Source organism: Peromyscus maniculatus, chromosome 12, assembly GCF_049852395.1.
Source record: "Peromyscus maniculatus bairdii isolate BWxNUB_F1_BW_parent chromosome 12, HU_Pman_BW_mat_3.1, whole genome shotgun sequence".
NCBI classification, from domain to species: domain Eukaryota; kingdom Metazoa; phylum Chordata; class Mammalia; order Rodentia; family Cricetidae; genus Peromyscus; species Peromyscus maniculatus.
Window position 1 is genome coordinate 9,824,000 of NC_134863.1, and position 27,890 is coordinate 9,851,889.

The following is a 27,890-nucleotide window of genomic DNA, read 5'->3' on the forward strand; positions in this document are numbered from 1 at the left end:
TAGCAGATGTGGACCATTGTAAGAGCCAGGGGAGCAGGACATCTGCTGAGAGATAGTGTCTTCTAATATGATAGGGAAGCTGCTCCCATGAAATCTTAACAATATGGTTACCTAAACAAAACCAGCAAAGTGACACCACCAGTTGACATGCCAGTGTGAATGGGGAAAAGTCTTACAAGGCTTATGCCTTAGTTACATTCCTATTGCTGTGATGACATTGTGACCAAGGAACTTACAAACAAAACAAAACACCACACAGTTTATTGGGGGCTTACAGTATTACTAAGCAATACAGACCTGCCGAGATAATGAAGACAGTTCGTGATCTACTATTAAATACACGGTTGGTCAATGCTGGGTAAGAGCAGGCCACACTGAGACTTGCTAGGGCACTCACGTATTGACCTACTACCCTAAGGTAAGAGATGAGACTCTGGGGATGGGGCTTCCGGACACCATTGCTCCTCTTTCTCTCATAGAGGCATGTTCGAGTCAGGAGATGCTTGCTCTGTGTGGGAGGTATTGATGACTGTCATAACGATTGACAGATGTGTAGTGCTGACTGAAGGGGGATTGTTAGGCTTCAAAGGGGTCTCAGACAATGGGAGACCTCTCACTGATGTCGTGGGTTACGGGAGCACCAGGAAACAGGTAAAGCCCCAAACCAGAGGCTTGCTGCCTGTGAGTGCGAGGCAGGAGATGACCAAACTGTACTCCCAGGGGATTCTGAGAGGCCACCCTTTCTCTCCTGTCCCATACACCCACTCGAAGAGATTCCTAACCCTGCGACAATCCACAGAAAGAAGAAGAGGAGGAGTTGTTGCTGGCGTTTGTAGTAACAGGATGAGAAAGTGTGAGACTTCCTGTTATGTATGTGTGACAGCTGGTGATAAGTGGAGGGGCCGTGCAGGAAATCCGCTCAGCTTCTGCAGTGTGACCTCCTCGAAACTGGGCAGCTCCTTTAGTCTGGACGTTGATGGCAGGACAAAGAGGCGCCTGCACCATGAGCGACGACATGGTAGAGAGGAGCTTGGAAGGACCCTCGACACTCACTACAGACAAGCCCTCCCAGAAAAGGGGAGACGTGGTGGAAATATTAAATGGGGAGAAGGTGAAATTTGACGACACGAAACTTTCCTTAATTCTTCAGAACGGCCTGGAGAGCCTCCGAGAGGAAAATGCCTTGACAGATGTCATCCTGTGTGTGGACGTCCAGGAGTTTTCTTGCCATCGTGTGGTACTTGCTGCAGCCAGCAACTATTTCAGGTCAGCCTGCCTTGAATCAGAGTCAACCTGCGTGCGTGCATGCGTGTGTGCGTGCTGCAAGGAAAATAGCTGTAGATGTGCGAGCTCAACCCGTTTTGCTTACTGTTAAGTTTATGGTTATTGATTATTATAATATATGACAATGTTATATATTAGATCATATATTACATTATATACAATGCAAATATGTATGTACATATACTAAGATTTGTGTGCCTACTTAAAATATAAGAAAGGAAACTATCAAACTTTAGGTTTTGGATGTAGGCCACGTTCTAAGAGAAACTGGGACCCTTTAGAAGCAGTGCTTATTTATCACGGTGAACTTGACATAGGAAAGTATGTCCTTCGTTTTAAGGATGTGAAATTACTTAAGTCAGGGGGATTTTTTTCCCCCCTCCCTTTCCTCAGTTTGACCGAAGTGTTAGAAACATGATGTTGTCTGTCTTCATCAGTAGAGGTAGAGAAAAAGGATGTGGCCTCTTGGAGTTATCAGATGACTTGCTGAAAGTTAGGGGTTTCTGTTGTGCAAGGAGAGGTGGGAAGGATTAATAGTGCAAGAAGGCTGTGGGCGTGAAAGGCTCCTGGGGCGTCAGAGTGGGGGACCTGGGGCCAGAAGACCTGCTTCCATGTCCCTTGGGCCCTCCCCGGCTGGCAGGTTTTAGACAAGTGTCCCAGGTGCTCTTGCGTTTCTGTCTCGTGAACTGGAAGATGGGGACAGTGACGGTTTTCTCTCATCACTGTTGTGGGGGAAGTGAAAAGGTCTTGTACGGTGCCTGGCAGATACATTTGCTCAAAGCATCTTTGTTCAAATCCCCAGTGAATACAGCTGCACCCGCATTGTCCACATCAGCATGGACGTGACAGGGAACTAGCGTGTAAGGATGGTGTAAATGAGGGAGGTATTTTGGAAACCAGGGGAGTGGGAAATCACTTTGTTTATTTTAAGTGAGATTTTTCTACCTCTCAGTTCTGGTTGCGGATTTTAAGAAAGTATCATATGGTGGGTTTAGGAGAAAATTCTTTGGAGTTCAAAGGGCAGGGTCAGCGGGTTGCTGTGGGTAAATAGCTCTCCTAGATTGACATGGCAAGGGGCAGCGGGCTGTGAGAACTTGAGGGAAGTCACGCCTGCTCTGTACCACAAACAACGGTTGGTTTCAGTCTGCAGTGGCATGGTGAAGGTGACAGACGGCCCCTTTTTAGATGAGGAAATGAAGCCGTGCATCTTGTGCCTGGCTGTTGCTGGAGCAGGGATTCCACACATTCTAAAAGCCCTTGTTTTAACGGCAGAACAAGGCTGCCACTGGGTTTGGAGCATCCTTCTGTGGGCAGGATACCTAGGGAAAATGCAAGCTGAGTCGTGAAAATGGGCTGACCCCGCACACTGCTTCGCCTGCCTGCCGCTGTGCTCGCCACCAGCTTTCTCGCTTAGGAGTGAAGGGCAGCCAGTTTGCCTCGGTGTCCTGGGTACTTGTTTTCCGTTTATTCTTCCTGTTGTGAGTCACTGAAAAACTGCTGTCCTTAGTTGTTAATTTTGTAAGTGTGTTTGCCTGCTCATGAGACAGGACTGCTGGCCCTCTGCCCTTGAGACATCTCTTTGTTTTGGTCCTTGGGTTTCTCCTCGTAAACAGAGGTGCCTCAGCTCAGATCTTCTATGTTTGCTGATGTAGAAAACACTCTGCTGGTCCTCGGGGCAGGCGGTGGTGGTGAGAAGCTGATGCACACTTTCTAACCAAATTGCCTGGTCTTATTCTTACTCTTTCTTTAGATTTACATCCAGGCATTTCCAACACAGTTTTCTTCCTATCCGGGTACACAGTTCTGGAGACAGGACTCTGTTTTGTTGGTTGAGCAGTTGTGTGGGCCCAGTGTCACATGCACCTAGCCCGTTTAAAGTGCACCCCAACCTAATGAGGTGGGATATAGGGCCCATCTTGCAGATGCGGGGATGAAGTCTAGGATGCCAGCTTAAAAAAAAAAAAAATAGCCAACTTGTGTCCTGAGACTGAGGACCGACATTCGGTCTGGCAGTGACTCAGTGCGTCTTTGCGTTGTTTCTAAGGTTTCGAAAGGGGTGAGACCTCTGTCGCGGCCAGCACACCACAGCAGGTTGAAATCAGCAGCCTCTGTTGGTGGTAGAGTAGGGATCACTTCCCTCAGACTCAGCCCCTTGCCTGTCAGTACACCGGAGCTATTTAACCCAAAGCAACCTGCTGGTTCTGCCCATCTCACACACACAGACAAGCAGTTGCAAGAGTTCAGTGGTGTGCCAGGAGGATGGCAGGGTCGGAATGTGTCAGCCAAACAGGGGCAGTATTAGTCACTCAGACAGCGAATTTCCCTTTGTGGATCTATTTTAACGTCTGGGGAAGAATGAGGAAGTTGGAGGAAAATACGCTTTGTTGAGACTGAGACATGAACAAAGGATGGTAAGCCTTAAGAGTTAGCTCCTTGGCTCCATAACATCTGGGAGGAGCTGCTTGACCTCGAAGGCTCAGCACCGGTATCCACAGTTAAGGATTTGCGGGGCTGCATTTACTAGTGAGTTGTCATGGAATGCAAATAATACGGCAGTTCACTTCTTGATCTGTTTGCCTAGAAACACGTCACATGTGGCACTAAGTCAGATTTCTCACTTTCTGTGATCAGAAGTGGTCTCTGGCTTGTGTGGAAAGAGAAATTTACGTGTCAGGCGGGAGTCAAGATCTCAGCCTTTTGTGCCTGTGTTGGAAGCCCAGCTGCAGGGGAATCCTGAAGGGACAGTATAGAGCTTCAGCTCCCTGCCTGTTCTGTGCCCATTCCTAGAAACTGGAAGTCGCTGGTGCTTCTGTTTCTTCTACACAAACAGGCTCTCGTGTCCTTGCTTCTCTGTCGTCCCACGTCAAAGTTCACGGCTCTGATTGCCTGTTGATGCCTGGCTGGGACAGGAGCTGAGAAGTGGCATCGAGCCTCTGAAGTGGAGTGGAGGCCCCTGCCACATGGCCCACTCAAAAGGGAGAATTTGCCATCCTTATGGAGGGGTCCAGATGCTGGGGAACCCCAACATGACTTCTGTGGGCCAGGCCTGGATTAGATGAAGAACAGGTGTTATGGGATCTTGACAAGGCCACAACTTCAGAAGACACTGTGAGTCTTGTCTCACAGGCATTAGGTGTGTGACTTAAGGTCCCAGCAGGCAAAACGGCCATCATTCACACTCTCATTCTTCCTCTCCCCATCCTCTGTGAATCTGTCTATCTGAAGGCAACGTCTAGATTGGTGGACTTAGAACAGACTGAGCTGCCTATGGTGGACACACACCTTTAATCCCAGCACTCAGGAGGCAGAGGCTGGCAGATCTCTGAGTTCGAGGCCAGCCAGGGATGCAGAGTGAGCTATGTGAAGGCAGTGACTTCCTTCTTCATTCCTTTGTCCTTGGTGCCATTTCCAGTAGCTGGTGTTTAGCAGGTACCCCATATATATTCAAAGTCGGAAAAACCCGAAAAGTCCTCCTACAGTGTGAGCCACTGATTAAGTAGAAGTCCTCACAAGGTTGGGAGGCCATTGTATGCTTTAGAAAAAGGAAGGATGATGAAGTTTGGTCATTGTAGGAAAAATTTGAAAATTTTCCAATTTAAAATCCAAAATTCGCCGGGTGGTGGTGGTGCACACCTTTAATTCCAGCACTCGGGAGGCAGAGGCAGATGGATCTCTATGAGTTCAAGGCTAGCCTGGCTTACATAATGAGTTCCAGGACAGCTAGGACTGTTACACAGAGAAACCTTGTCTCAAAAAAAAAAAAATCCAAAATTCATGCTCAGTGGGTCAAGTGTTTATTGGGCAAGCAGAAGGACTCAAGTTCAGATCCCTGGCATTCGTGTTAAAAGCCAGGCTTAGCAGTACAAACCTGTGATCCCAGTCCTGGGAGGTAGGGACAGCCTAGCTACTCATCCAGAGAGAGACTCTGACTCAAAATATGATGGGGGAGCAACAGAGAAAGACATCCCATGTCCACCTCTGGCCTCTATACATATATCCATGGGTCTGTACACACACACACACACACACACACGCACGCACGCACGCACGCACGCACGCACGCACGCACTCACTCACTCACTCACTCACTCACTCACTCACTCACTCACTCACATACGCACACAGGCCCCAGATCTAAAATGCTTCAGAATATTACAGAATCGATAGGTCACTTACATAATCATGTGGACACAGGTGTGCTCTGCCCACACAGTAATTCTTGCAGTGCTGGTTTTCACTAGGAGGTGTGTGGGGTGGGTGGGATTGTAGGGGGAAGTGGGTAGTGGTGGTGTGCTCCAGAGCAAGAGTCATAAGTTCATTGATTTTTTTTTTTTTAACTAAAATAGACTGACGCCCACACCCGGTGTCTGGGGCATCTGGGTCTTCTTCCAATCAAGAACTAGTGTCCTGGGGTCCTGGCTCTGCACAGGTGCTTGCCTCCAAGCCTGAGTACCTGAGTTCACATTGTAGAAAGAGGGAACTCCTTCCAGTTGTCCTCTGACCTGCCACACGGCCATGGCATGCACACATGTCCATAAGTACACACAAATGCAGCAAATGAATGTGGCCAAAGTATTTATTTATTTATTTATTTATTTATTTATTTATTTATTTATTTATTTATTTATTTATTTATTTATTTATTTATTTTTTGGGTTTTTCGAGACAGAGTTTCTCTGTGTAGCTTTGCGCCTTTCCTGGAACTCACTTGGTAGCCCAGGCTGGCCTCGAACTCACAGAGATCCGCCTGGCTCTGCCTCCTGAGTGCTGGGATTAAAGGCGTGCGCCACCACCACCCGGCTTCAAAGTATTTATTTTAAAGAACAAGAAGTGGGCTGGAGAGATGGCTCAGAGGTTAAGAGCACTGGCTGTTCTTCCAGAGGTCCTGAGTTCAATTCCCAGCAACCATATGGTGGCTCACAACCATGTGTAATGAGATCTGGCTCCCTCTTCTGGCCTGAAGGGATACATGCAAGCAGAATACTGTATACTTAATAAATAAATCTTTAAAAAAAAAACAAAAAAAAAAAAAACAGGAAGTCTAGTCCTTTAGTTTTGAATATTTTCCCTGCAGTTTTTCAATTAAAGCACAATAGAGAAATATTTCCCATGGGTGTGCAACCAGTCCTTTGTAAAAAAAACCAAACAAACACTGTGTGTGAGGACTGGGCAGTGTGATGGTGAACAGCTAGTCCCCGAGGAGAGCTGGCTGTGTGTAGCATCTGAGCTTTTCATAGATGGGCCTGCGGCTCCGTCCATCATGCTTCGCATTAGTCAGCACTGTTTTTGGTTTTTGTTTGTTTGCTCGTTTTGGTGGGTGGGTTGGCGGGTGTGACTGTGTTTTGTTTGATTCTGGTTTCAAGGGATAGAAACTCAAATGAGGTTGGCTTTAGCACATTTCTATATCATAGAAAGACTGGAGTGTGGCAGAGACCAGGGAGAACCCCAGGCCTTCAGTGCAGTCAGGCTGCCCGCTCGCTCTCCACTTCTGCCTGGCTGTACCTCCGGTTAGACCTTTCAGATCTAACTCCTGCCACAAGGTTGACGTTTGCTTTTTGGTAGATCTGAGACACACTTCTTGCAGCTTTGGCTCCAGAGGGAGCCTAAGAGATTTTTGCTACTTTTAATATAAAAAGCCCTGGGAAAGATGCTGATTGGCCTAGATCCACTCAGTTATGATTCCTAGACCAATCACTGTGTCAAGGAATTAGGGCACAATGATCAGCCTAATTTAGGAGCTTAGTCCAAGAAGGAGATAGGTGTGTGTGTGTGTGTGTGTGTGTGTGTGTGTGTGTGTGTGTGTGTGAGAGAGAGAGAGAGAGAGAGAGAGAGAGAGAGAGAGAGAGAGAGAAATCCAAAGAGTGAGAGCTTCCACAGAGCAGTGTAGTCTGAGTGAATCCTGGGTAGGAGAGACTGTGCCCCAGAAAAGGGACACACTCAACAAAAGGAAAAGAAGTAAATGCACATTACAGACAGATAATAAATCTGCTTTTCTTCCTTTTAGTGGCCAATTTACTGTAACTTTGCACTTGCCTTGGCTGTCTGGAAGCCCGTGCACTAATTACCTTACTCTCAGTCTCAGTGAAGAGCCCATACTAATTACATGGGTGATGATACCACTATGACTTTAAAACATGATAAAACAGAAAACTAACATGACAGATATTAGTATGATAAAATGGAAAACTAACATGATAGATATAATGATCCATGTCTGGATCAAATAAAAAAACTTCCCAGATTCGTGGGATCCTTAATCGTATAGAGTGAGTTTGATGGGACATTTTGGTTTAGGAGGAATTTGGAGAAGGTCAGAGCCCAGTGACTATCCTGGAAAGAAGGATTAGTAAACAAGGACACACACACATACACACACACACAGGGACACACACACACACACACACACACACACACACACACACATATCCCCCCAACCCCACACAGATATACATGGACACACACAGGGACACACACACACACACACACACACACACACACACACACACACACACACAGCAGCAGCAGCAGCAGCAGCAACAGCAGCATGCACAAACAAGGAAGATGAGGAAGGGGTAGTATCAATTTGCTAGCAGCATCCTAAGACTCAGGATAGCATATTAGTTGGCAGACCTGCAGTGGACCTGGAGCTGGAGGGGAGAACCACCTGGAGAAGTAGCATGTACACACACATGCAGATCGCTGGAGAGGAAGTACAGTCGATGTGCAGCAGTATGGCCGAGAGGCTAGGGTCAGCCCAGGAAAGGCTTTGTTAGGAGTGGCTGAGGAGTACAATGTATCTTACCAGCAAGGAGGCCAGGGAGGAGTATTAAAAAAAAAAAGACACGATTTGACATCTCTGTGAAAATACCCTATTAGGCTGCAAGTAAGGAGAGCCCCATCAGAGAGACCCTTCAGAAGTTACAGTGTAGTTGGGCATGGCGACATTGGTGTTTGGGAGGCAGAGGCAGGAGGATCTGGAATAGGAGGCCATTCTAAGCCATGTGGCAAGATCCTATCTTAAGAAAAAAAGTTGCAATGAGAGTGATGTGGGTTGGAATGAAGGATGAAGGCAGAGGCGAGATCTCAAGGATCCTTTAGACTGCTCCCTGAAAGCAGGCAGACCACAGACATCCCCTGGCGCCCCCACTGCCTAGGAGGAGAACTACAGCGCACATCTGGAAGGGCTGGCAGGGAACTGAGCTGATGTGATGCTTTCCCTGAGACCGGCTCTGAGTTTACAGATCGGGAAGGGACAGATAAGAGAGGGTGCCCTTGCCAGTCCTTTGGCTCATTCAGAGACAAGGCCAGAAGCAAAACAAGCAATTTCACTCAGTTCTGAACCCGCACCTCAACTTAATTAAAAACGTGGATTATTCAGGGCTGGGGAGATGGCTCAGTGATCAAGGGCCCTTGTCGCTCTTCCAGAGGACTCAGGTTCAATTCTCAGAACCCACATGGTAGCTCACAACTATCTGTAATCGCATTTCCAGGGGATCTGATTCCCTCTTCTGACCTTCTCAGGCGCCAGGCACACATGTGGTATACACACATACGTGCAGGAAAAAGTCATACATAGAAAATAAAAATTAAGTAAATGTTAATAAATTAAATAAAAAGAAAACATGGGTCGTTCCTGGCGTTTTGGTCAGGTAGTGGTTTCTCCATTGACCACCAGCAATACAGTAAGCCTCTCTGAGAGTAGCGCTGATGTGATGATATAAACTGGAGAATTTAGAAGGCCGGTTGATGTGACCATTTGGCAAAACAGTAGTTGTGGTTTCCCTGGGGCCCAGGATCTCACCACCCACGTCACAGAAAAGGAGGTGGCAGGATTCCGAGAGCCAGAGGAAGGGAGATGGGCAGCACAGATGACTTCGGACACAAGGTAGCCCTGGCACTCATGACTCACTGCAGCGCTGGTTGTCTGCATGAGAGTGAGCTGCACAGCGCATCACAGACGTGGGAGGGGCCGTAGGCCCAGCCTTCCCTGGGGTCTATTGACAGTTAATGGGTGCTGGAGGAAATGTCACGTTTTCAGTGGTGTGACCACTGATGAATTGCCCATGCTCCAGTAAATACTCCCCCACCGCCCCTCCCCCATACACACACTCGTGGAACAACTCCAGTTAACTCAGTGGTCACACACAGGAAAGAAACTTCTAACTAGGAGGGGGACTTGGGAATAAGGTTTCAGCACGAGAAGGAGAGGGTTGAGACAGGGGAAGGGGTGTGTGAGAAAACGACCCAAATCTCTTATCTACACGTATTAACTGAGGAAGAATGATAAAGCATGGATTATTCAGTTTTGCAGCGTCTTATTTTAGGTAAAGGATTGACGCAGTGTTATTCTGTCAAGGGCTGGGAAGCGCAGGTTTCAGGCTTTGGGGCCGTGTGGTCTCGGTGCCAACACTCAGCACATGAATTAACGGGCATCGCTGAGGCTCTGTTCACAGACATTCAAGACAGTGTAGGAGGAGGGGCAGTTCACTCTGGGAAGCATGGCTGCTCCTACTAACCAGTGTAAGAATGATGTTGAGCAAGAAAACAAGGATCGCCATTACATCTGTGTCTGGATCATCATCGGAGCCTGGACACAAGTACTTGTTGTTATATTCTATTGGGTCTGATCTTGTGGGACAGAAGAAGGCTTTCTGTCTTAAATTTGGATGATCGGAGCTCCATGGCTTGCCGAGTCACCAATAGTGCCTCAGTGGGCTTTTGAGGGTTCTGGTTACACAGTAAGCAAGTTGGCTTCTGCTTCCCCAAAGCCGTGTGTAGTGACTGAGGCCTGGTAAATGTGAGCCAGAAGGTTGACAAACAGAAGTTCTTTCAAGGCCTGATGCCATCTAAAGTCTGTGGAGGGAATCTCAGTTTTAAGCTCTTCTATCATTTTAGTTCAAATGCTTGTTCAGTGGCTGGAGTGACTTCAAGCTCAAGAGAGAAATGTGGATGCTATTTATCAGATTTGTGTCTACAGTAGAAAGAAAGATGTCTGTGTACTTCCAAGTACTACTCTGAATATATATATGTTTGGTTTTTTATTTTTTTACTTTTTAAGTACTATAACAAATATCTGAGGCTGGGAACTTTAAGCATAAAGGGTTATGTAGTCCTGGAGGTTCAGGGGCATGATGCTAGCATTGGCCTGGCTCTGGCCTTGATGGAGTCAATATCACTTAGTAGGTGATATTGTGGTGGGAATGTGTGGGAGAGCAAGGTCCCTTGCTTGAGGGTGAGAAAAGAAGCCAGAGAGCATGGAGGTAGGGCCGTCTTCCTCTTCCAAATCACCCTCTTTTGAGAACTGAGCCGTGTCCCATGAGAACCACATCAGAACTCCTGAGGGCGGTGTCCTCAGAGACCAAACTTGTGTTAAGTGCTTGGTGTTTGAAAGGTCCCAGTATGTCTACACCATCTACACTGTCTACACCGCCACACCGGGGACGAAGCTTAAAACACACAAACCCTGAGGGAGTAAACCACGGTAAGGCTCTCTCGCAGGTGTGAGCGATTTGCATGCTCACAACGGACAAGTACAAAATCGCGTGCTATTTATTATTAATAAGGCTCTGTGTCAGGCTGTTTATGGAAACTCCTAGCTCCAATGATCTGTGCTACCTGAGTGCAGGCTGCAGCGCCTTCTCTGAGGGTATTAGCTAGAGACATGAGAGACGGGCATCGAGAGCTTTCCGGGCCGGGAAGAGGCTGTTACTAGGCCCTTTCCTTTGTGAAGTATCCCCAGGCCTGATGGGATCCCGGGAGCTCTGGATCTCAAAAGATGGAAGGGAACCTCTACAGCGGAAAAAAGGAATTTCCAGGTGCATACCTGTCCTAGCCCAAGCCAACTGTTTCCTTAACCTGGATCATTATTATGACTTCTTGTTAGGTAGGGGCCAAAGAGGCCTGTGTTAAGGTACTAAAAACATTTTTTTTTTTTTTTTTTTTTTTTTTTGGTTTTTTCGAGACAGGGTTTCTCTGTGTAGCTTTGCGCCTTTCCTGGAGCTCACTTGGTAGCCCAGGCTGGCCTCGAACTCACAAAGATCCGCCTGCCTCTGCCTCCCGAGTGCTGGGATTAAAGGCGTGCGCCACCACGCCCGGCTAAAAACATTTTTTTTACAGGTTCTCATTTTGTAGCTGGTGGTTTGAATGAGAACATCCCCATAGGCTCAAATATTTGAATGATTGATATCCACTTGGTGGAAGTGTCTGGGAAGAGTTAGGAGGCGTGGTCTTGCTGGAGAACTTGTGTCACTGTGGGTGGGCTTCGAGGTTTCAAAAGCCCACACCATTCCCAGTTAGCTTTCTCTCTCAGCTTCCTGTTTGTGGATCAGGATGTTAAGTCCTCAGTGTTGCTGCCCCAAGGCCGTGCCTGCCTGCCTGCCTGCTGCCATGCTCCCTGCTGTGACAGTTATGGACTCACTCTCCAAAACTGTAGGCCCCAAGTAAACTTTTTCTGTAAGTTACCTTGTCATGGTGTCTTAACACAGCAATAGAAAAGTAACCAGGCAGCCGCCCAGGCTTGCCTTCAATGTATGCTCCTCCAGCGTCAGTCTCTCATGCTGGGATTATAGACATGTGCTATCATGCTCAGAGTAGAGCAGCAGTTTTTAAGTTTTGTTTTGCTGAGGAATCATGAGAGCCAACCTAAGATCTAATCACATGTATCTGGCTAAACCCATTACCAAAGATTTTAATTCATTTGATTTGGGGTTGGTAAAAATTGAGGGTTCTGTGCTCTTAGTAGGCACACACAGTATTCAGATGTGGCCGGACTTGGTGCTCACATTGTGACTCATCCCATGAGGCTGTGGTACTTGAGGCTAAGGATGTAAGCTGGACTCCAGTTACGTGGGAGGTGATGTAATAGGCATTAGAGAATAGCTAGAGATCAGAAACTGGACTGAGCTGAATGGCTGCATGCTTTCTTTGGTTAGAATTGGCTTGGGGAAAGGACTGGAGAGATGCCTCAGCAGTTAAGACCACTGACTACTCTTTCCAAGGACCTGAGTTCAGTTTCCAGTATCTACATGGCAGCTCGCCACCATTTCTAGCTCCAGGTCCAGGCTGTCTGATGCTCTCTTCTGGCCTCTATAGGCACTGCATACACATAGTGCATATCACACAGGCAGAACACCCACACACGTTAAAATGAATGAATTAATAAAAAAAAATGTAAGAATTGGTTTGGGAAATGGAAGGTGGAAGGTTTTGATGCCCGCAGCTCAGGGTTTCTGGCTACCATAGCCAGCAAAACCATTCTACCTTCCATCACAGCTGCATCTGGTGACTCCCTGATTTTTTGCCGTGGAAACCCCTTTGATTGGCTACCCTGGAACAATAACCCTTTCTTGAGAGCACTGCTCACTGGGCGTCACATGATGACATTAAACAATTAAAAAGAATGTCTCTTCATTGACCCAGTTACACGTATGTGAACACACACACACACACACACACACACACACACACACACACACACACTTTGAAGCAGGTTCTTCATCTCAGGTTGATCTTGACCTTAACATCTTCCTGCTTCCCTTTTCTGAGTTCTGGAACTACAGATGTGAGCCATCTACACACAGCTGCACGCCTGAGCTGAATTTTACTCACTTCACAGTTAACGTTAGTGCCACGACACAGAGTATCTTAGTGAAGCAGAGAAGTTAACTCTTAGCATGAAGAGGGCGGGGGAGGGATGAGCAGGGCCCTAAGGAAGGACAGGCAGGGGTTAAAATGCATTTGACAGCAGAGGTGAGAGGGGCAGTGCTTGTTTATAGGGTCGATTGGTGCTGAGGCTGGGAGCTCTGAGGCATGGAGGTTGCAGGAGAGGGTAAACCATAGGTTATCTGGGATGGATGAAAAATCCCAGTAGCGTCGTTCAGGCTATTCAGGAGTAGTAAGTGGAATACGTGTAGAGGTTTATCCCTTTCCAATTCCGGGCCCTGGGTGTAGGATAGGATTTTTTTGGTGGCAGGCAGGGTTGGGCTCCTCCTCATCCGCTAGAGGATGTTTGACAGTTTTTGGAGTGTCAGATGTCCAACAAAAAAACCACTCTAAGGATCTCACTCACTCACTTATTTACTCATTTCTTTAGAGACCGAATCTCCACTGGATTGGGAGCGCTGTTCTAGGCACGGGGAACTCTGTAACCACGACAGTCAGTCCATTCAGTTCATGCGGTAGCTAGGACGTTATAGTAGCGAATAAATAGGTATACAGGGCAATGTCGGGTTGTGAGAGTTCTGTGAAGGAAAGGAAAGTGGATAAATGTGGGGCGATGATTTTAGATTGGGTACAGATGAGGCAGAACATCTTTGAAGGAATGACATTTGAGAAGGGACCTCAATGGAGAGGTAATCCCCGTAGACACTGGAGAGCTGAGTGTCTTCATCCGGGGCCTGACATCATCTAGGTGAGTCTTGAGCCTGTGGGGATGTCCATGGCTGTGGTGAGAGACACATGCTGGATGACTTGGGCTCTGCTGTGAGACATGCCTGATTCACTCTATCGGGCAACTAGCTTACTGCTCTGAAACTGTTGGTCCATATCTTTGAAGAAAATACTTCTTTTTTTTTTAAAATATATTTTATTTTGGTTTTATGTGCATTTGTGTTTTTGCCATGGGTGTCGGGGTCCCCTGAAACTGGAGTTTCAGACAGGTGTGAGCTGCCATGTGGGTGCTGGGAATTGAACTCAGGTCCTCTGGAAGAAGAGTCAGCATTCTTAACCTCTGAGCCATCTCTCCAGCTCCAGAAAATACTTCTTACTATGTAATATTTCATTTACATGCTGTGGGGTGAGCTTTTTATTCTTTTTATTATTGAGAGGGTGGGGGCACGGAAGAATATGTGTGTGGGCACACGTGTGGAGGTCACAGGACAACATCTGGGAGTCGGTTCTCTCTTTCTACAATGTGGATCCTAGGGATTGAACTCATGCCGTCATTTTTGGTGGTAGGCATCCTTACCCATGAGCCTTCTCACCAGGCCCCTATTCTCTCTCTCTCTCTCTCTCTCTCTCTCTCTCTCTCTCTATATATATATATATATATATATATATATATATATATATATATATATATATGTGTGTGTGTGTGTGTATGTATATATATCCATTTTTTTCTTTTCTTTCTATTTTTTTTTTTTGAGACAGGCAAGCTTCGAACTTAGAGATCTACCTGCCTCTCTGTCTCTTGAGTGCTGGGACTAAAGTTGTGTGCTGCTACACCTAACCTAAAAAATCCAGAAATATATATATATATATATATATATATATATATATATATATATATATATATATATATATATATATATATATATCCCGGGCTAGACTTGAACTCCTTGACCCGCCTACCTCTGCTTCTTTGGCATATTCTACTGGCATGTATCATCGCATCTGTTGTAATTCTTAACAATTGTTCTTCTCATTGCCTTAAGTTAACATACAGAGAGTGGGTTTCATCATGGCATTTCACTTCCCTTACACTTCCTTTTCTCCCCTCTCCCACAAACAGTTACAAAGTTAGTGTCCTCAGAGCGGTGCTAAGGGTGGGCAGCACGCAGAAACTCTGACACCAGAGACCTGAGAGAGACCAGGACCCATGCTGGCAAGTTCAGGCTGCAGTGGGGTGTGACCCACTCTCAGAGTCTGGATGTAAAGCATCCCCAGCACGCTCCTGTGTGTCCGGACATTTAGTTCTTAGCTGCGGTGCTGTTTAGGGAGAGTGTGGGACCTAGCTGGAGGAAGTGGGTCTCAGGGAGCAGGCCTTGGTAATTGCAGCCCTGCTCCACTTCCTGTCCTGTCTCTGCTGTCTGATCTGAAAATGCAAGGAAGCCGCTGGCTCGCACCCCTGCTCCCCCAGCTGCCCTTGCTACTGTACCTTCTCTCCCAAGGTAGCCTGCCCTCAAACCCGGAGCTGGGGGATTCCCTTAAGTGGCTTCTTGTTAAGTGTTTGGTTGCCGCAGCAAGAAGAGTAACTATTCATCCACTCCCGTGTCTCTCCCCAGCTAAAATTCCCCCGATTTGATCTGGAATATCCTGCTTGTTTGAGCTCTGGCTGATGTATAGTATCTTACTTATTCTTCAAAGACATCAGTAAGGTAGGGACTTACCAATAACCATGAAACGGACGCATTGATTTGTGTTTTCTCATTCATGCTATGGAGTGGGTGAGTTCAAGCATTGTCTGGACTCCAGCCTCCCCCTTCCCACCACAGCCATGGGGCAGCAGTCCTTTTCAGCTTTCTCCTAGGCTTCTGGAAAACCAGGATGCTTGAGAATGGCCTGTTCCTGGAGCGGTCCTTGACCGAAGGCTGTCTGTGGTCCCACAGTGCCACGGCAGTGTCTTTGTCTCTTGCTGGGACAGCTGTGGAGTGCACCCTCTAGTCCCTGCAGGATTAGGCTGAAGCGGCCTTCTCTGTGGATATAGTCCTGCTTGTTTGTCCATGTACTGCTCCCTGTTTCCCTGCTCCCCTTGATTTTCTGGGGAATACGGGTGTGCGCTACACTGGAGTAGGACATTATCCGCTGTGTGTGCTTCTGAGAGAGAATTCAGAAGCCATATTTAGGGATGACGTCTCAGTTCAGAGTACAGGTGATCCCTGTCAGGCTAGTGATGTGTCACCTTGAAACACACTGACTTCATTCAAGAGCTCTTCTTTATGCTTCTTTATTGAATTTGCATGTAGAAGGAGAGCCTAAGAACCAAGGGGGAAGATTTCAAGAAGTCGGCGTGTCAAATGATTCCATTTCTATGTTGGCAACCGGTTCAGGCTCTGATTCAGGACTTCACTGTTGCAGCAGGCAGATGACTCTAAAGGGGATCTGTTCAGGTCTGGAACCCAGAGTCCCGGAGGATTCACATCACAGGTCTCTCTTCTAGGGCCATGTTCTGCAACGACTTAAAGGAGAAGTATGAGAAGAGGATCATCATTAAAGGGGTGGACGCTGAGACCATGCACGCTCTCCTGAACTACACGTACACAAGCAAGGCTCTGATCACCAAGCAGAATGTTCAGCGCATTCTGGAGGCTGCCAATCTTTTCCAGGTGTGTGAACCAAGTTCCGTGCTCTTCTTTGAAGTGAATGAAAGCAGGGAGCCCTCAGAGACCTGCTTAGGCTGGCTTCCAGAGCTGTATCTGGAATTTATACACACACACACACACACACACACACACACACACACACACACACACAGACACACAGAACAGAGAGACCTGCTTAGGCTGGCCTACAGACCTGTATCTGGAATTTACACACACACACATACACACACACACACACACACACACACACACACACACACACACACAGAGGGGGAGTGAGAGAGCGAGCAAGCTTACCTGAAGGTCAGAAGATGCTTATTCTTTGGGCACTTAGTGACAGGTGATGGGGTGGGGTGTTGCCTGCATGGCCATACAAAGCCGGGACGGGGGTGGGGTGTGGCGGGGTGTGGTGCCGAGGTATCTGACTGCAGCCCAGTGGCTGCCAGGTGTTGCAGCCCAGCTAGAGCCAGTGGTCCAGCAGCTCTTCCTGCATGCATTGATCTTATCGTAAGTGAGACACGGAATTAAGGCGATGCAGAGGACGCCTAAAAGTGCTGTGGTTTGAAACCGAATTTTCTGATCGAAGAGACTGCTGCTTGCCGCCACAGCACGCAGCTTTCGGGTGATGCTGTCTAGATATGGGGGAACCGAGACACTGTGTGACAAGCACTTTGTGGTGTCTGTGAAAGAAGAGCGTTGAGAGGCAAGAAGTGTCACAGAGGAGGGAGGACTTGAGAGTTACACTTTATTTTAAAGTGACACATTGTTTCTATTCAGTAATATTCCCTTCATATGATTGTAGCCATTACACTAGCTTCATAAAATAATTAGACTATGGATAATATCAGTTGCATCAATAATTATAACAAGGGTCCCACCCAAAGTTATCATCTTTGCCTAGGTCTAGGATCATACTATTTAACTTGATTCCATTGAATTAATGTTGTCTCATTGCCTAGAAGTGGAAGAAACAGAGTCCAGGTGTAGTCCAGGTCACTTCCAGGGACCGGGGATAAGTATCCAATCTTGTGCATGGCTTGTTTCTTGTGGAGGTGGTGTCGGCTTGTGTCATAATGAACTTGGTAGTTGAAGGGAACAGAACCCAGAGTCTGAGAAGGTAAGTATCTCCGAGGGGCTCAGGGTCCAAGACTATTGGCAGGGGGATTAGCTCTGTTGAGGGTAGAGTCAGGGAGGGATTTGTAAGGTCTGACAAAAGACAGGATCAGGGAAAGGAAATAGAAAATCCACTCCAAAGCAGTCCTGAGGGATTTTGAGTAACAGGTGGCCACCAGTTTAGTAAGTTTCATTGGCTCGGTTCCTCAGGGCATCTTGAAGATGCCAGGCCAGTTATTTCCGGCTGGGCTGATTTTCTGATGTCCCCAAATCAGTTAACACTCACTGCCCCGACTCTCTCTCTGTGTGCTCACCATCAGCCTCTTTGATTGACAGGAAACCGTTCTTCCTTATGGGGAGGGGGCACTCACCAACTTCATGCTCAGTGTTTATAGTTCATCCGCTCCTGCCCACTATCCAACAGTCTACCCTCAGAGCAATCTTTCTGTGTCGAGGAAGGATTCTGTGTCAGGGAAGCTCCAGCAGTCCTTGTTATTTTCATGCTCATTTCCTTTATTGGGACGTAGGGAGGGATGCCGACTTGTCTAAAGATGGGAACTGGCAATGGTAATAGCTGTGACATTTATTGTTACAGATACAGTGTCTGGCACCAAAGTAGATGCTCAATGAACACAAATTCTATTTTTCTGAATGACCAAGTCTGGAGTAGTCATCAAGTCTCCCGATTCTCTCACAGTCTCAAAGCAGGTGTCACACAATAAAAAAGATCTACTTTTCTCTTTAAATGTACTTTTTAGTACTTTTATTTGTAGTATTTTTTTTTGTGTGTGTGTGTAATGTGATGTGTGTGCCCATGCCAACAGAGACCAGCAGAGTGTGTCAGATTCCTTGCAGCTAGACTTAGTAGCAGTTGTGAGCTGACTGATGAGGATGCTAGGAACCAAACTTGGGTCATCCTGCTGAGCCAACTTTCTAGACCCTAACCCCCAGACTCAGTTCCGGGGTGTGTTGGGGGGTTGTACTGGGGCAGCTGCTTTGCATGTCAGCTGATCTGCAGAGCTGGGGTTCACAGGAGTGTGTGGGATAAGCGTGTATCGGAGTGGGGCCTCCTGCAGCCTGTAGCTTTACTAGCTGGGGTGTGTAAGGAGCACTGTGTGTACTCTAGCTGTCAGAAGGGCACACCCTCCTACTTCCTGGGTCAGGGAGTGTGCCCAGCAGCAAGTGGCTTTGCTTACGTCATTCACCCGTTTGTATCCTAACCCAGGTGTGTTGCTTCTTCTTTGAGCATACTTACAATCACTCGTTTGAGCTCTCTGTCTGGGATTTCATTTAATTCACCCTCACTAGATGTCGTACTGTGGAATTAACTTTTGGAGGAATTATGCTATCTTGGCTTTTCACAGGTTACGTCCTTGGACTGTGTGTACTTGGTGCTATTTCTTTGCGTGGTTTAGTTTTTTTTTTTTTTTTATCTGCTGTGTTCTTTTAGTTGAAGTATTTGCAATGTTCACATGAGACTTAGGTGTGGTAGAATTGAGTGTTCAGAAAATAGTTCCATAGTCCAGCATCTCAGAAGGCCTGGTGTCAACTATATATTACTGTTGGAGTGGGCTATTAATTGTGAGAGCGACCACGTTGACATTTGGATGTTTGATATACTATGCAGGTGTCGTACTACACACACACACACACACACACACACACACACACACACACACATGCACACGCACACACACACTGAAAAGTTCTTAAAATAAATAAATAATCTAAATAGATACTCCTCAAAAGAAGACCTATCAATGGCTTTTTTAAGGCAGACATTTCTTCTGGTAACTGTGGCCATGTCTCTTTGATGGTATTTTAGGAGTTCCTGTGTGGTCGTGTCTCTTTGGTGGTATTTTAGGAGTTCCTGTCAAAGAGTCAGGTGTTTACTGTAACTTTTTATTCACTCATCCCTCTAAACAGGAAACTGGCTACCTGTGGCCATTATTTGTCATCTCTCTCTTCTGAAAACCAAGTTCCAGGAACAGCATGCTGAAAATTTATCCAAAGGCAAATAATATAAAACACGGTTTCTTGTTCTCATGACTGCCTTGCGTGCCAGCAAATTCCTAGCTACTGGCTGGATCACTCTGAAGTGCTTGCTGACACATATTTGGGGAGAACTTAGGCAGTCAGAGAAATCTGCCTTCCCCTGTGGTCGTAAGGTCTCTTGAGAGTCTCCTGGCTTTTTCTTAGCTCGGCAGTGCAAGCCTGCACTCTCCTTAGCAAGCAGGCAGCTGAGGGAACATCTCGCCTCCCGCTATGTATCCTCAGGCAGTGTCTTTTACTCCAAATTCTCTATTTCCTCCTCTCTACAGATGTGATCTGAATATCCTATTTACTAATTAAATAAAAGCGATCCACCAAAAATAGTTTGTTAAGTGCAATGACAGATGAAGAAGCGCACGGGTCTAAGTGCATTCCTGATGTCTAGTACATGTCTTCTTCCTCTATCTGGCCTTTCCAGCTTGCCCGCTGTCAGACTTTTGTAGTAGATAATGCTGGAAATAAAAACAAAATCATGACCTAGAACCTTTGAACTGCTTGACCTGGCTGGGCCGAGCACCCAGCCGAGCCGTTACAGGCACCTCCACGGTGAGGCTGAGGAAGGGATGAGGATTGGTTCCACATCAGAGAATTAATAATCATTTTTCATGTCTCCAAATACCAGTGCTTGTAAACATTTCTCTGACTTAATTTGTTGCTTAGATCGAGCATCCCAATATGGTCCATACTTGGTAGTAAGTTGATATATCTCCTAAATCTCTCCTCTTTAATATTTTTATTCTGTGATAATTTATACATGCATATAATGTTTCTTGATCATATTTACACCCTATTTCTCCTCTAACTCCTTCAGGACCCACCCTTGACCCTTCATCCCTCCTCCCAACTTCACGATCCCCCCTTTTTAAAAACAAGCCACTGAACCCAGTTTGTGCTCCACACAGACTCATGGATGCAGGCAGAGCTCTTGATCTACACTGCCTCCTCCTTCTCTGCCTGTTTTGCACCTGTAGCATATTTACAGAAGAAATCAAACCCGTTGTTCCATGGAGTTTCCCACCATCTAGATGTGGCGGGATGTATGTTCACGCTATCATATGTCTACTTCTATAATTTTTCTGTAAATTGATGATTAGATCTAGAGGCTTAAATTTAGGAAAAATAGCTCGATGGCAGAGCACTCGCTTGGCACGATGCTGCGTGTTCCACCCCCAACACTACAAAATAAACAAAAATAAATCCAGACGTTTGATCAGGTTTAGTGCACTGATTTGAAAACCCAACACGTTACATTTTCCACGTGACTTAATGTGATCTTATGTTTTTAAATTATTCGTGGAGTTGTTGGCTGTGAGACTGTTGGACATTCGGCTGTTTCTAAGTTTTTGCTGGCACACACTGATCAATGTTCTTGTGGACTAATCACTTCCTGGCTCCCTCCCTTTTGTTAGTTTCTGCAGCTGGTGGACGCCTGTGCCAGCTTCCTCACAGAAGCCTTGAACCCAGAAAATTGCATTGGAATACTGAGGCTGGCGGACACACACTCCTTGGACAGTTTAAAGACGCAAGTTCAAAGCTACATCATTCAAAACTTCGTTCAGATTCTGAACTCTGAGGAGTTCCTGGAACTTCCGGTGGATACCTTGTATCACATCTTGAAGAGTGACGACCTTTGTGTGACGGAGGAGGCTCAGGTGTTTGAGACCGTGATGAGCTGGGTCCGCCACAAACAGTCAGAACGACTCTGCCTCCTCCCTTGTGTTCTCGAGAATGTGCGCTTACCGCTTCTGGACCCGTGGTACTTCGTGGAGATGGTTGAAGCAGATCCTCTCATTAGACAGTGTCCTGAGGTCTTCCCACTGCTGCAGGAAGCCAGGATGTACCACCTCTCTGGCAATGAGGTAGGTTGGATGTGAGAGGTTGCTGCGTTTCATCACCAATGTAAGGAGTTAGCCAGGGCTCTCAGAAATGCAAGTGACCCCTGCTCACAAATTCCCAGGACAGCAAACAGAGGAGTCAGTCATCCCAGAAGCTGGGGATCCCTGATCTGTGTAGTGAGGATGATAGTACATCTCCACATAGCTGTGGGGAGGATTTAGTGAGAAATGGAAACCTCTCGACACGGTGCCTGTGACCTTCCTCTGCTCAGTTGTGTGTGGTCTCGTTCAGTCACCCTTCGGAAGGGGTTCTACTTCCTTAAATTCTCCCACTCTCGTGAGAATTTGTATCTGTTGTTCTAGTCTGACATTGCCTAGATCCAGAGTCTATCATTTCTTTCCTGAACTCATAGAAATTTTCTAGACCTCATCACTGTGCTCCCTGTCTGGTCTCCCGCCAACTCATCCCTACTCCTGGGATGGTGGAAGATGCAGTGTGAACTTTGCTCCTGGCCTGACCTCTTCACTGGCTCTCCATCACTTCGAGGAAGCCATCCATTCTTTCTCCTAAAGCTCCCTGAACTCTGATCCACTAAAATACCTCCTACCCAGGTCTCTGGCATCATTTATCACACACTTTTACTGCGTATGTTTGTATTTTGCTTTTAAAAATTAAAAACAAATTAAATTAAAATCCATTTTTGAATTAAAATACAATCACAAAATGTTCCCTTCCCATGAACTCCCTCTAGCTCTTCTCCTGTATCTCCCTTATGCTCAAATTCATGGTCTCTGTTTTCTTTAGTTGTTGATGTATGCATTCTGCTGCGGTTTTGACGTACTGTGTCCAGTTCCCCCAAAGGATATGTCTTTCCAGCCTTCAGGACAAGGCGGATACTGTCTAAATGCTTCCTTCTTCCTATTCCTGACTTCGGCTTCTACTCCAAAATTCAATCCGAGGTCACCTTCTCCAGAGGACCCTTTGTGTTCTTATGGCCATTGGCTCAATCTTTGCTCGTGACACCAAATGCCACATGGTAACCACTGAATTCATCATCTCGTAAATCTTCTAAACTTGCAGCTTGTTATAGTAGGAATTGGGTGCTCCTGGGCTTTTCATCTCTAGATCTTAGGAGGAATCTCTGGTGTGTTGTGAACATCGATGTTTATGGACGACAAAATGGGCACCGAGAAAGCATCTGTTCTTAACTGTTCTCCTTTGCAAATTTTGAAGATGTTTTTCACTCAGAATCTTGTAAAGACAAGGCCGGCTTTAGTGGAGGAGCAAGCTCACCAGGAAGCTATAGTGTGGGGAGAGTTTGCTGCTGATTTACACTCATGAAACCTCATATGTGCCTATCACCGTGTGAAAGTTCCAAACCTCATCTGCAGGGTACAGTAGAAACCTCAGCCCAAAGTTGTTCAGGAATCGTGTCTGTCTGCTATTCCTCTGGAGGATGTCCTTTATCTGTGTGGATCTCCGTATTTCTTGGTTGCTCTTAGAACAGTTTGCTTCTTGTCTGTCCTTCACAGGTATCCTGAGTGTTTGGTATTACAGGTTTGGCCAACCCGGAGAGGAGATTTTCACTTCAAATCACATCATGCTAACAGGCACAGTGCTGCTCGTGTTGGCTGTTTCTTCTCAAACTGAGTTGCAGAGAATTTTTCCATCCATACAAGTAGCGTATTTGTTGGCATAAGGCTGTTCATAATTTCCCCTCATCATTAATACTATCTGTAGACTATGTAGTGATGGGGATTTGTACTGTCTATAGAATCTATGGTAATGTAGCATCTTAAATTCCAGATAGTGGCTCTCTGTGCCCCCCACCATTGGTCTTGCTAGATATATCATACATTTTGTTGACTTTTCTCAATAAACTAATTTCTGATTTCATTTTATTTTCTCTGTTTTCTTCTATTTAATTTTCTTTCTATTTTGATCCTGATAGAATTCTTTTTTTCTGTTTACTTTCTGGATTTGTTGTTTTTCCCTCTCTGGTTTCTTAAAGAAGAAGTTGAAGACATTGATTTGAGACCTTTCTTTCTCCTACCAGTATTACCCCATATGGAATCACTACATAATGAATTACCCTACAATTTCACAGTTTAAAGCAGCAGGCAGGGATGTGGATCCATGGTAGAATTCTTGCCTCACATGCATGATGCCCTGTGTTCAATCCTACACTGCAAAAGGAAAAAGAAGAAAGTCAAACCCAGTTGGGTTGCTCTGACTAAAGTCTCTTACCAGGCGTTGGTCCATCTATTATCTATTGGCTTAGACTTCAGCAATCTCAAAGTTCAGATGAGATCAGAACTTTCACATGATACTCACTCACAGTATTGCGGGCAAGCATTAGTTCCTGACTGGCTATTGGCTTGAAGCTGTGGCTTCTTGCCATGTGGTCATCTACATAGCAGATGGCATTCTTCCAGAGCAACTTACCTAAGAGAGACTAAGAAAGCAATCGATATGAAGGCTTTAGTGCCTTTACTAGTCTGGTAGAACACCATTTCTGCTGTAATCTTTTGGTTAGAGAGACTGATTCTGGACCAGTATAGAAGGAACTATGTGGGCTCTGAGTTCCGGGAGGAAGACATTACTTGAGGCCATTGTAGAGACTGGGTACCACAGTGATTTGTATTGTAAAAAATAGTAGTAGACAGCTACCTTGGTGACCTGTCTTGCCCATCCATCTATTCATCCGTCTATCCATTCGTCTGTCGGTCTGTCCATCTGTCCATCCATCCACTGACTCTTAGAAATCTGAAAGACCCAGATACTGTTCTTGGTGCTAAGAATCCATTAGAGAAAAAGGGATGTCCTCATAGTAAATTATAAGACTGTCCTTGAAGCCTTGCCTACAGCACCAAAATCTTCGCTGAACAAAGATGACCAGCTTGTGTTGTAGCCTGTGCCTCAGCTGTGGGGAGGGAAGGTTTGGGGACAGAAACCAGACTGATGTTGGGAAGAAAGCTGCAGAGAAGCAGAGTTTGTCTATGGTGCCAACTCATTGCTTAAGTCCTTGGTACCTTCAAGTGTCTCCAAGTTCTCTGGTCCGCTGCTCCCCTCCTTACTCTGTGGACTTTCTTCTGTCTATGCTCTCAGGCTCAGCACAGTGGTGAGGATTTATCCTGCCTCGTGTCTCCCCATTCTTCCTTTGAACTCACAGCTAACAAATGTTATGGCCACAGTCAGAGGTGAAAAACCGGGGATGCAAAATCGACTGGATCTGGCTCTTTCGCACAGAAAAACAAATAACAAACAAAATTTCTGGAAGAGCAAAGGTGGGGTGTTGGCTGATGCTTTGTGAGCTTTTCATGGGGAGACACAAGCTACCAGATTCACTCTAGAGAGGGCACTAATGGCAGACCAAAATAACGGTTCCACTGAGGTTCAACTTGGTGAGCTAATAGTTTATTGTACTTACTTACAGAGCATAGGTGAGGGGTGACCCCCGAGCAGCTGCATCCCTGAAAGGTCTCACCTCATTATGAATGGTGATGTTGTGCGAACTGCACCATAGAGTCCCATTTTCACTTATCCAATGACTTCCTGTTTGCTGTAGCGTTTCCCAAGATCACTTGCAGATGGAGGAGAGCAGGAGACAATTGGACTCCCAGATAAAGGCCCCTCTTCCTTCTACTCGGGAATGTTAGTAGCATCAGTGAGCATCTCCATAAACTCGTCACTGTAATATTATATAGTGGGCTTGGCCTAGGGCTTGGTGTATAGTGAGTATTAGAACACAGATCCTCTTACTGTTTCTCCCCCCACCCCCACCCCAAATGAGCCTCCCCTGCCCCCAGCTATCTTTCTAGGACAAACAGTTGGTAAAGAAAAAAAAAAAAAAGCATTCTGTGCTACAGGCTGGTAGGCCCTCCCCCTTGTACCAGCAGGACAAGCTTCTGGTCCTTCCTGCTGCCTGCTCCATGACCCTTGGCAGGTAGGATAGGACAGACGGTAGTGCCTGTGTGGAGCTTGCCTAGCTCCTGAACATCCATGAGTCAGAAACACCTTTTCTTCTTGGGATTTGAAGCAAAGACTCTCTGTCTTTGTCTCCCCAACCCCTCATAACACACTCACACACTCACACACTCACACACACACACACACACACACACTCACACACACACACACACACACACACACACACACACACACACACACACACACACACACACACACATTCTCTCTCTCCCAATGAAGACCTTCTGAAGGGTGATGTGTGACAGCTCCTCCCCATGGGCCTGCCACCCTAGTCTTCCTTTTTCACATTATGACAATAGGTATTGAGTAAATGTTAACTTTGACTTTCATTCCACGAGTTCAGGTTTCAGAGCAGGCAGTAGAGAAGAGGCAGGAAGTGCATTTGATGGTAAATAGACTTTTGTCTTACAGCAGCAACAAAAACGACAGGTAACAGTTTATTCGGTACCTGTTACACAGCAGGCCCTGGGTCTACACATTCCGTGAACTATGCCATTTAATATGACAAACCCACCGGGTAGTTAGCATCAAAAGCCATTGCACAGAGGATGAAACCATGGTCAAGGAGAAGTCACGAGGCCAACAATGGTCGAGGTGGGGATTGGGACCCGCCTTCTGTGGTTCCGCAGCCTAAGCTCCGCTCCATCGTGCTGTGTTCCACCTGCCCACACATCCTCTCCTTGATTTCTAGATTATTTCAGAGCGCACCAAGCCCAGGATGCACGAGTTCCAGTCTGAGGTGTTCATGATTATTGGCGGCTGTACCAAAGAGGAACGGTTTGTGGCAGAGGTGACCTGCCTGGATCCCCTGAGGCGCAGTCGCCTGGAGGTGGCCAAGCTCCCACTGACAGAGCATGAGCTGGAGAGTGAGAATAAGAAGTGGGTGGAGTTTGCCTGTGTGACATTAAAAAACGAGGTCTACATCTCAGGTAAGCGGGAGGCTGGGATCAAAGCAGTCCCCCCCCCCCGTGTCCCCCCCCCCATAGCATCCTACACTTTCCTAAATGGAAACCAACCAACCGCCCTGCAAGAATGTCTGAGTTCACCGTGGTCTAGCTCTGTGGGTCAGGATATGCGGCCAGGAGCGTAGGTGGTCTTGTCCTGGAGAAAACATTATCACTTAATAAATACTGATATGTGAGCAGCACAGACAGCTCCAGACCTCATGGAGGAACAAAAATGAGAGTAATGTCAGGGCTTGTTCAGTCTGTTGTAGGCGCCGGGCACTGATCTGGGTATACGACTAGTAATGAAATGTCTTATCCCGCCATAAACCCAACCTTCCCTAATTTCTTAGACATTCTATGATACATGTCTACTGAAGTAATATGAACACGTATTCATTTTCATTGCTAACTTAATCATTAACAGTTCTTTGTGCTCGCCTTCTCCTTAGATGTGAAGTTCCATGAGCGTTAACACACACTCTCTCTCTTACCTAGCAATGAAGATGCTCAGTAGATGTTTGTTAATGATGCAGTCACTGTCATCTTTAGAGCTTAGTAGGTAAACCAATGGCATGCAATTACCAGTCACAGCAGGGGAGGCCAGATGATGAAATAGGAGAAAATGGGACTCAGAGAGGTTCTGGAAGGTAATGTAGGTTACATCCTGGTACTGGACAGGATCACCATCCAGGGCTAAGCCCAGTCCTTCTCACTCATCTCCAAAGGAAGACAAACATTCCCTTCCTAATCCTATGTATTTGTGTCCTCCAGAGGGTAACGTTAGCTGTTCTCCGGTTCTGTTCTTAATATTGATTAGGCTATAAGTTTCTTTTTACTACAGAAATACCATATGATTTGAACAATACGGAGAATAGAAAGTAAAATATGGCAGTTTTTTGGTTCCATGATAATTTCCCATGTTTTCATAAAATATTTTTATATTCTATTGGGATGAGTAATACTAGCTATTTTTAACAAGTCCTAAGTCCCATCTAATGAATGAACACAGGGGTATGTGGGAGTGGTGGGGTCAGGAGGCCATCACTCAACTTAGGCATTCAGGGGCTCGGGTTCCCTCTGACTTGTGATTCTGCCATCTCCCACACATGGCCTGAAAGAGAAGACACATCTATTCCACAAAGCCATGGCCTGCAAAGGCCACAAATAGTCCACTGGCGAGAGCCAACAGTGTGCCCTTCTTTCCCAGAATAGATGTGGGGTTGGCAATGTCATTTAGTTACTTGTCCAGGAAGGAAGGTTTGGTAATCAGAATTGATCTCTGCCACTGCACATGTATTTGCTGTTTGTAATCTACTTGAAAAAAAAAATACTCTAGCAGACATTTGCACACACATAGTTTCTGCACTTGTGGAAAGACTCCTAGAAGTGGTCGTAAGGTAAGTGATTGCAGGATTTGTCAGTTGCTATATTGTCCTCTACAAAGATTATACATTTTCGCCAGGTGGCGGTGGCGCACGCCTTAAATCCCAGCATTCGGGAGGCAGAGCCAGGCGGATCTCTGTGAGTTCGAGGCCAGCCTGCAGCCTGCTTTACAGATTGAGATCTGGGACAGGCACCAAAACTAAACAGAGAAACCCTGTCTCAAAAACAAAAACAAACAAACAAA

At 46.3% G+C, this 27,890-nt stretch overlaps 1 protein-coding gene across 1 annotated transcript in view; it reads left to right on the forward strand.

The window, feature by feature from the left end:
* Positions 1-910: 910 nt before the first annotated feature.
* Positions 911-27,890, forward strand: part of Klhl6 (kelch like family member 6) — a 34,695-nt gene continuing 7,715 nt past the window's right edge. Inside the window, exons 1-4 of the mRNA XM_042259083.2 lie at positions 911-1,266; positions 16,163-16,328; positions 20,900-21,349; positions 26,008-26,245. Of these exons, the coding sequence (XP_042115017.1) occupies positions 977-1,266; positions 16,163-16,328; positions 20,900-21,349; positions 26,008-26,245 (1,144 nt within the window). The 5' untranslated portion in view covers positions 911-976. The remainder of the gene's footprint in view (positions 1,267-16,162; positions 16,329-20,899; positions 21,350-26,007; positions 26,246-27,890) is intronic.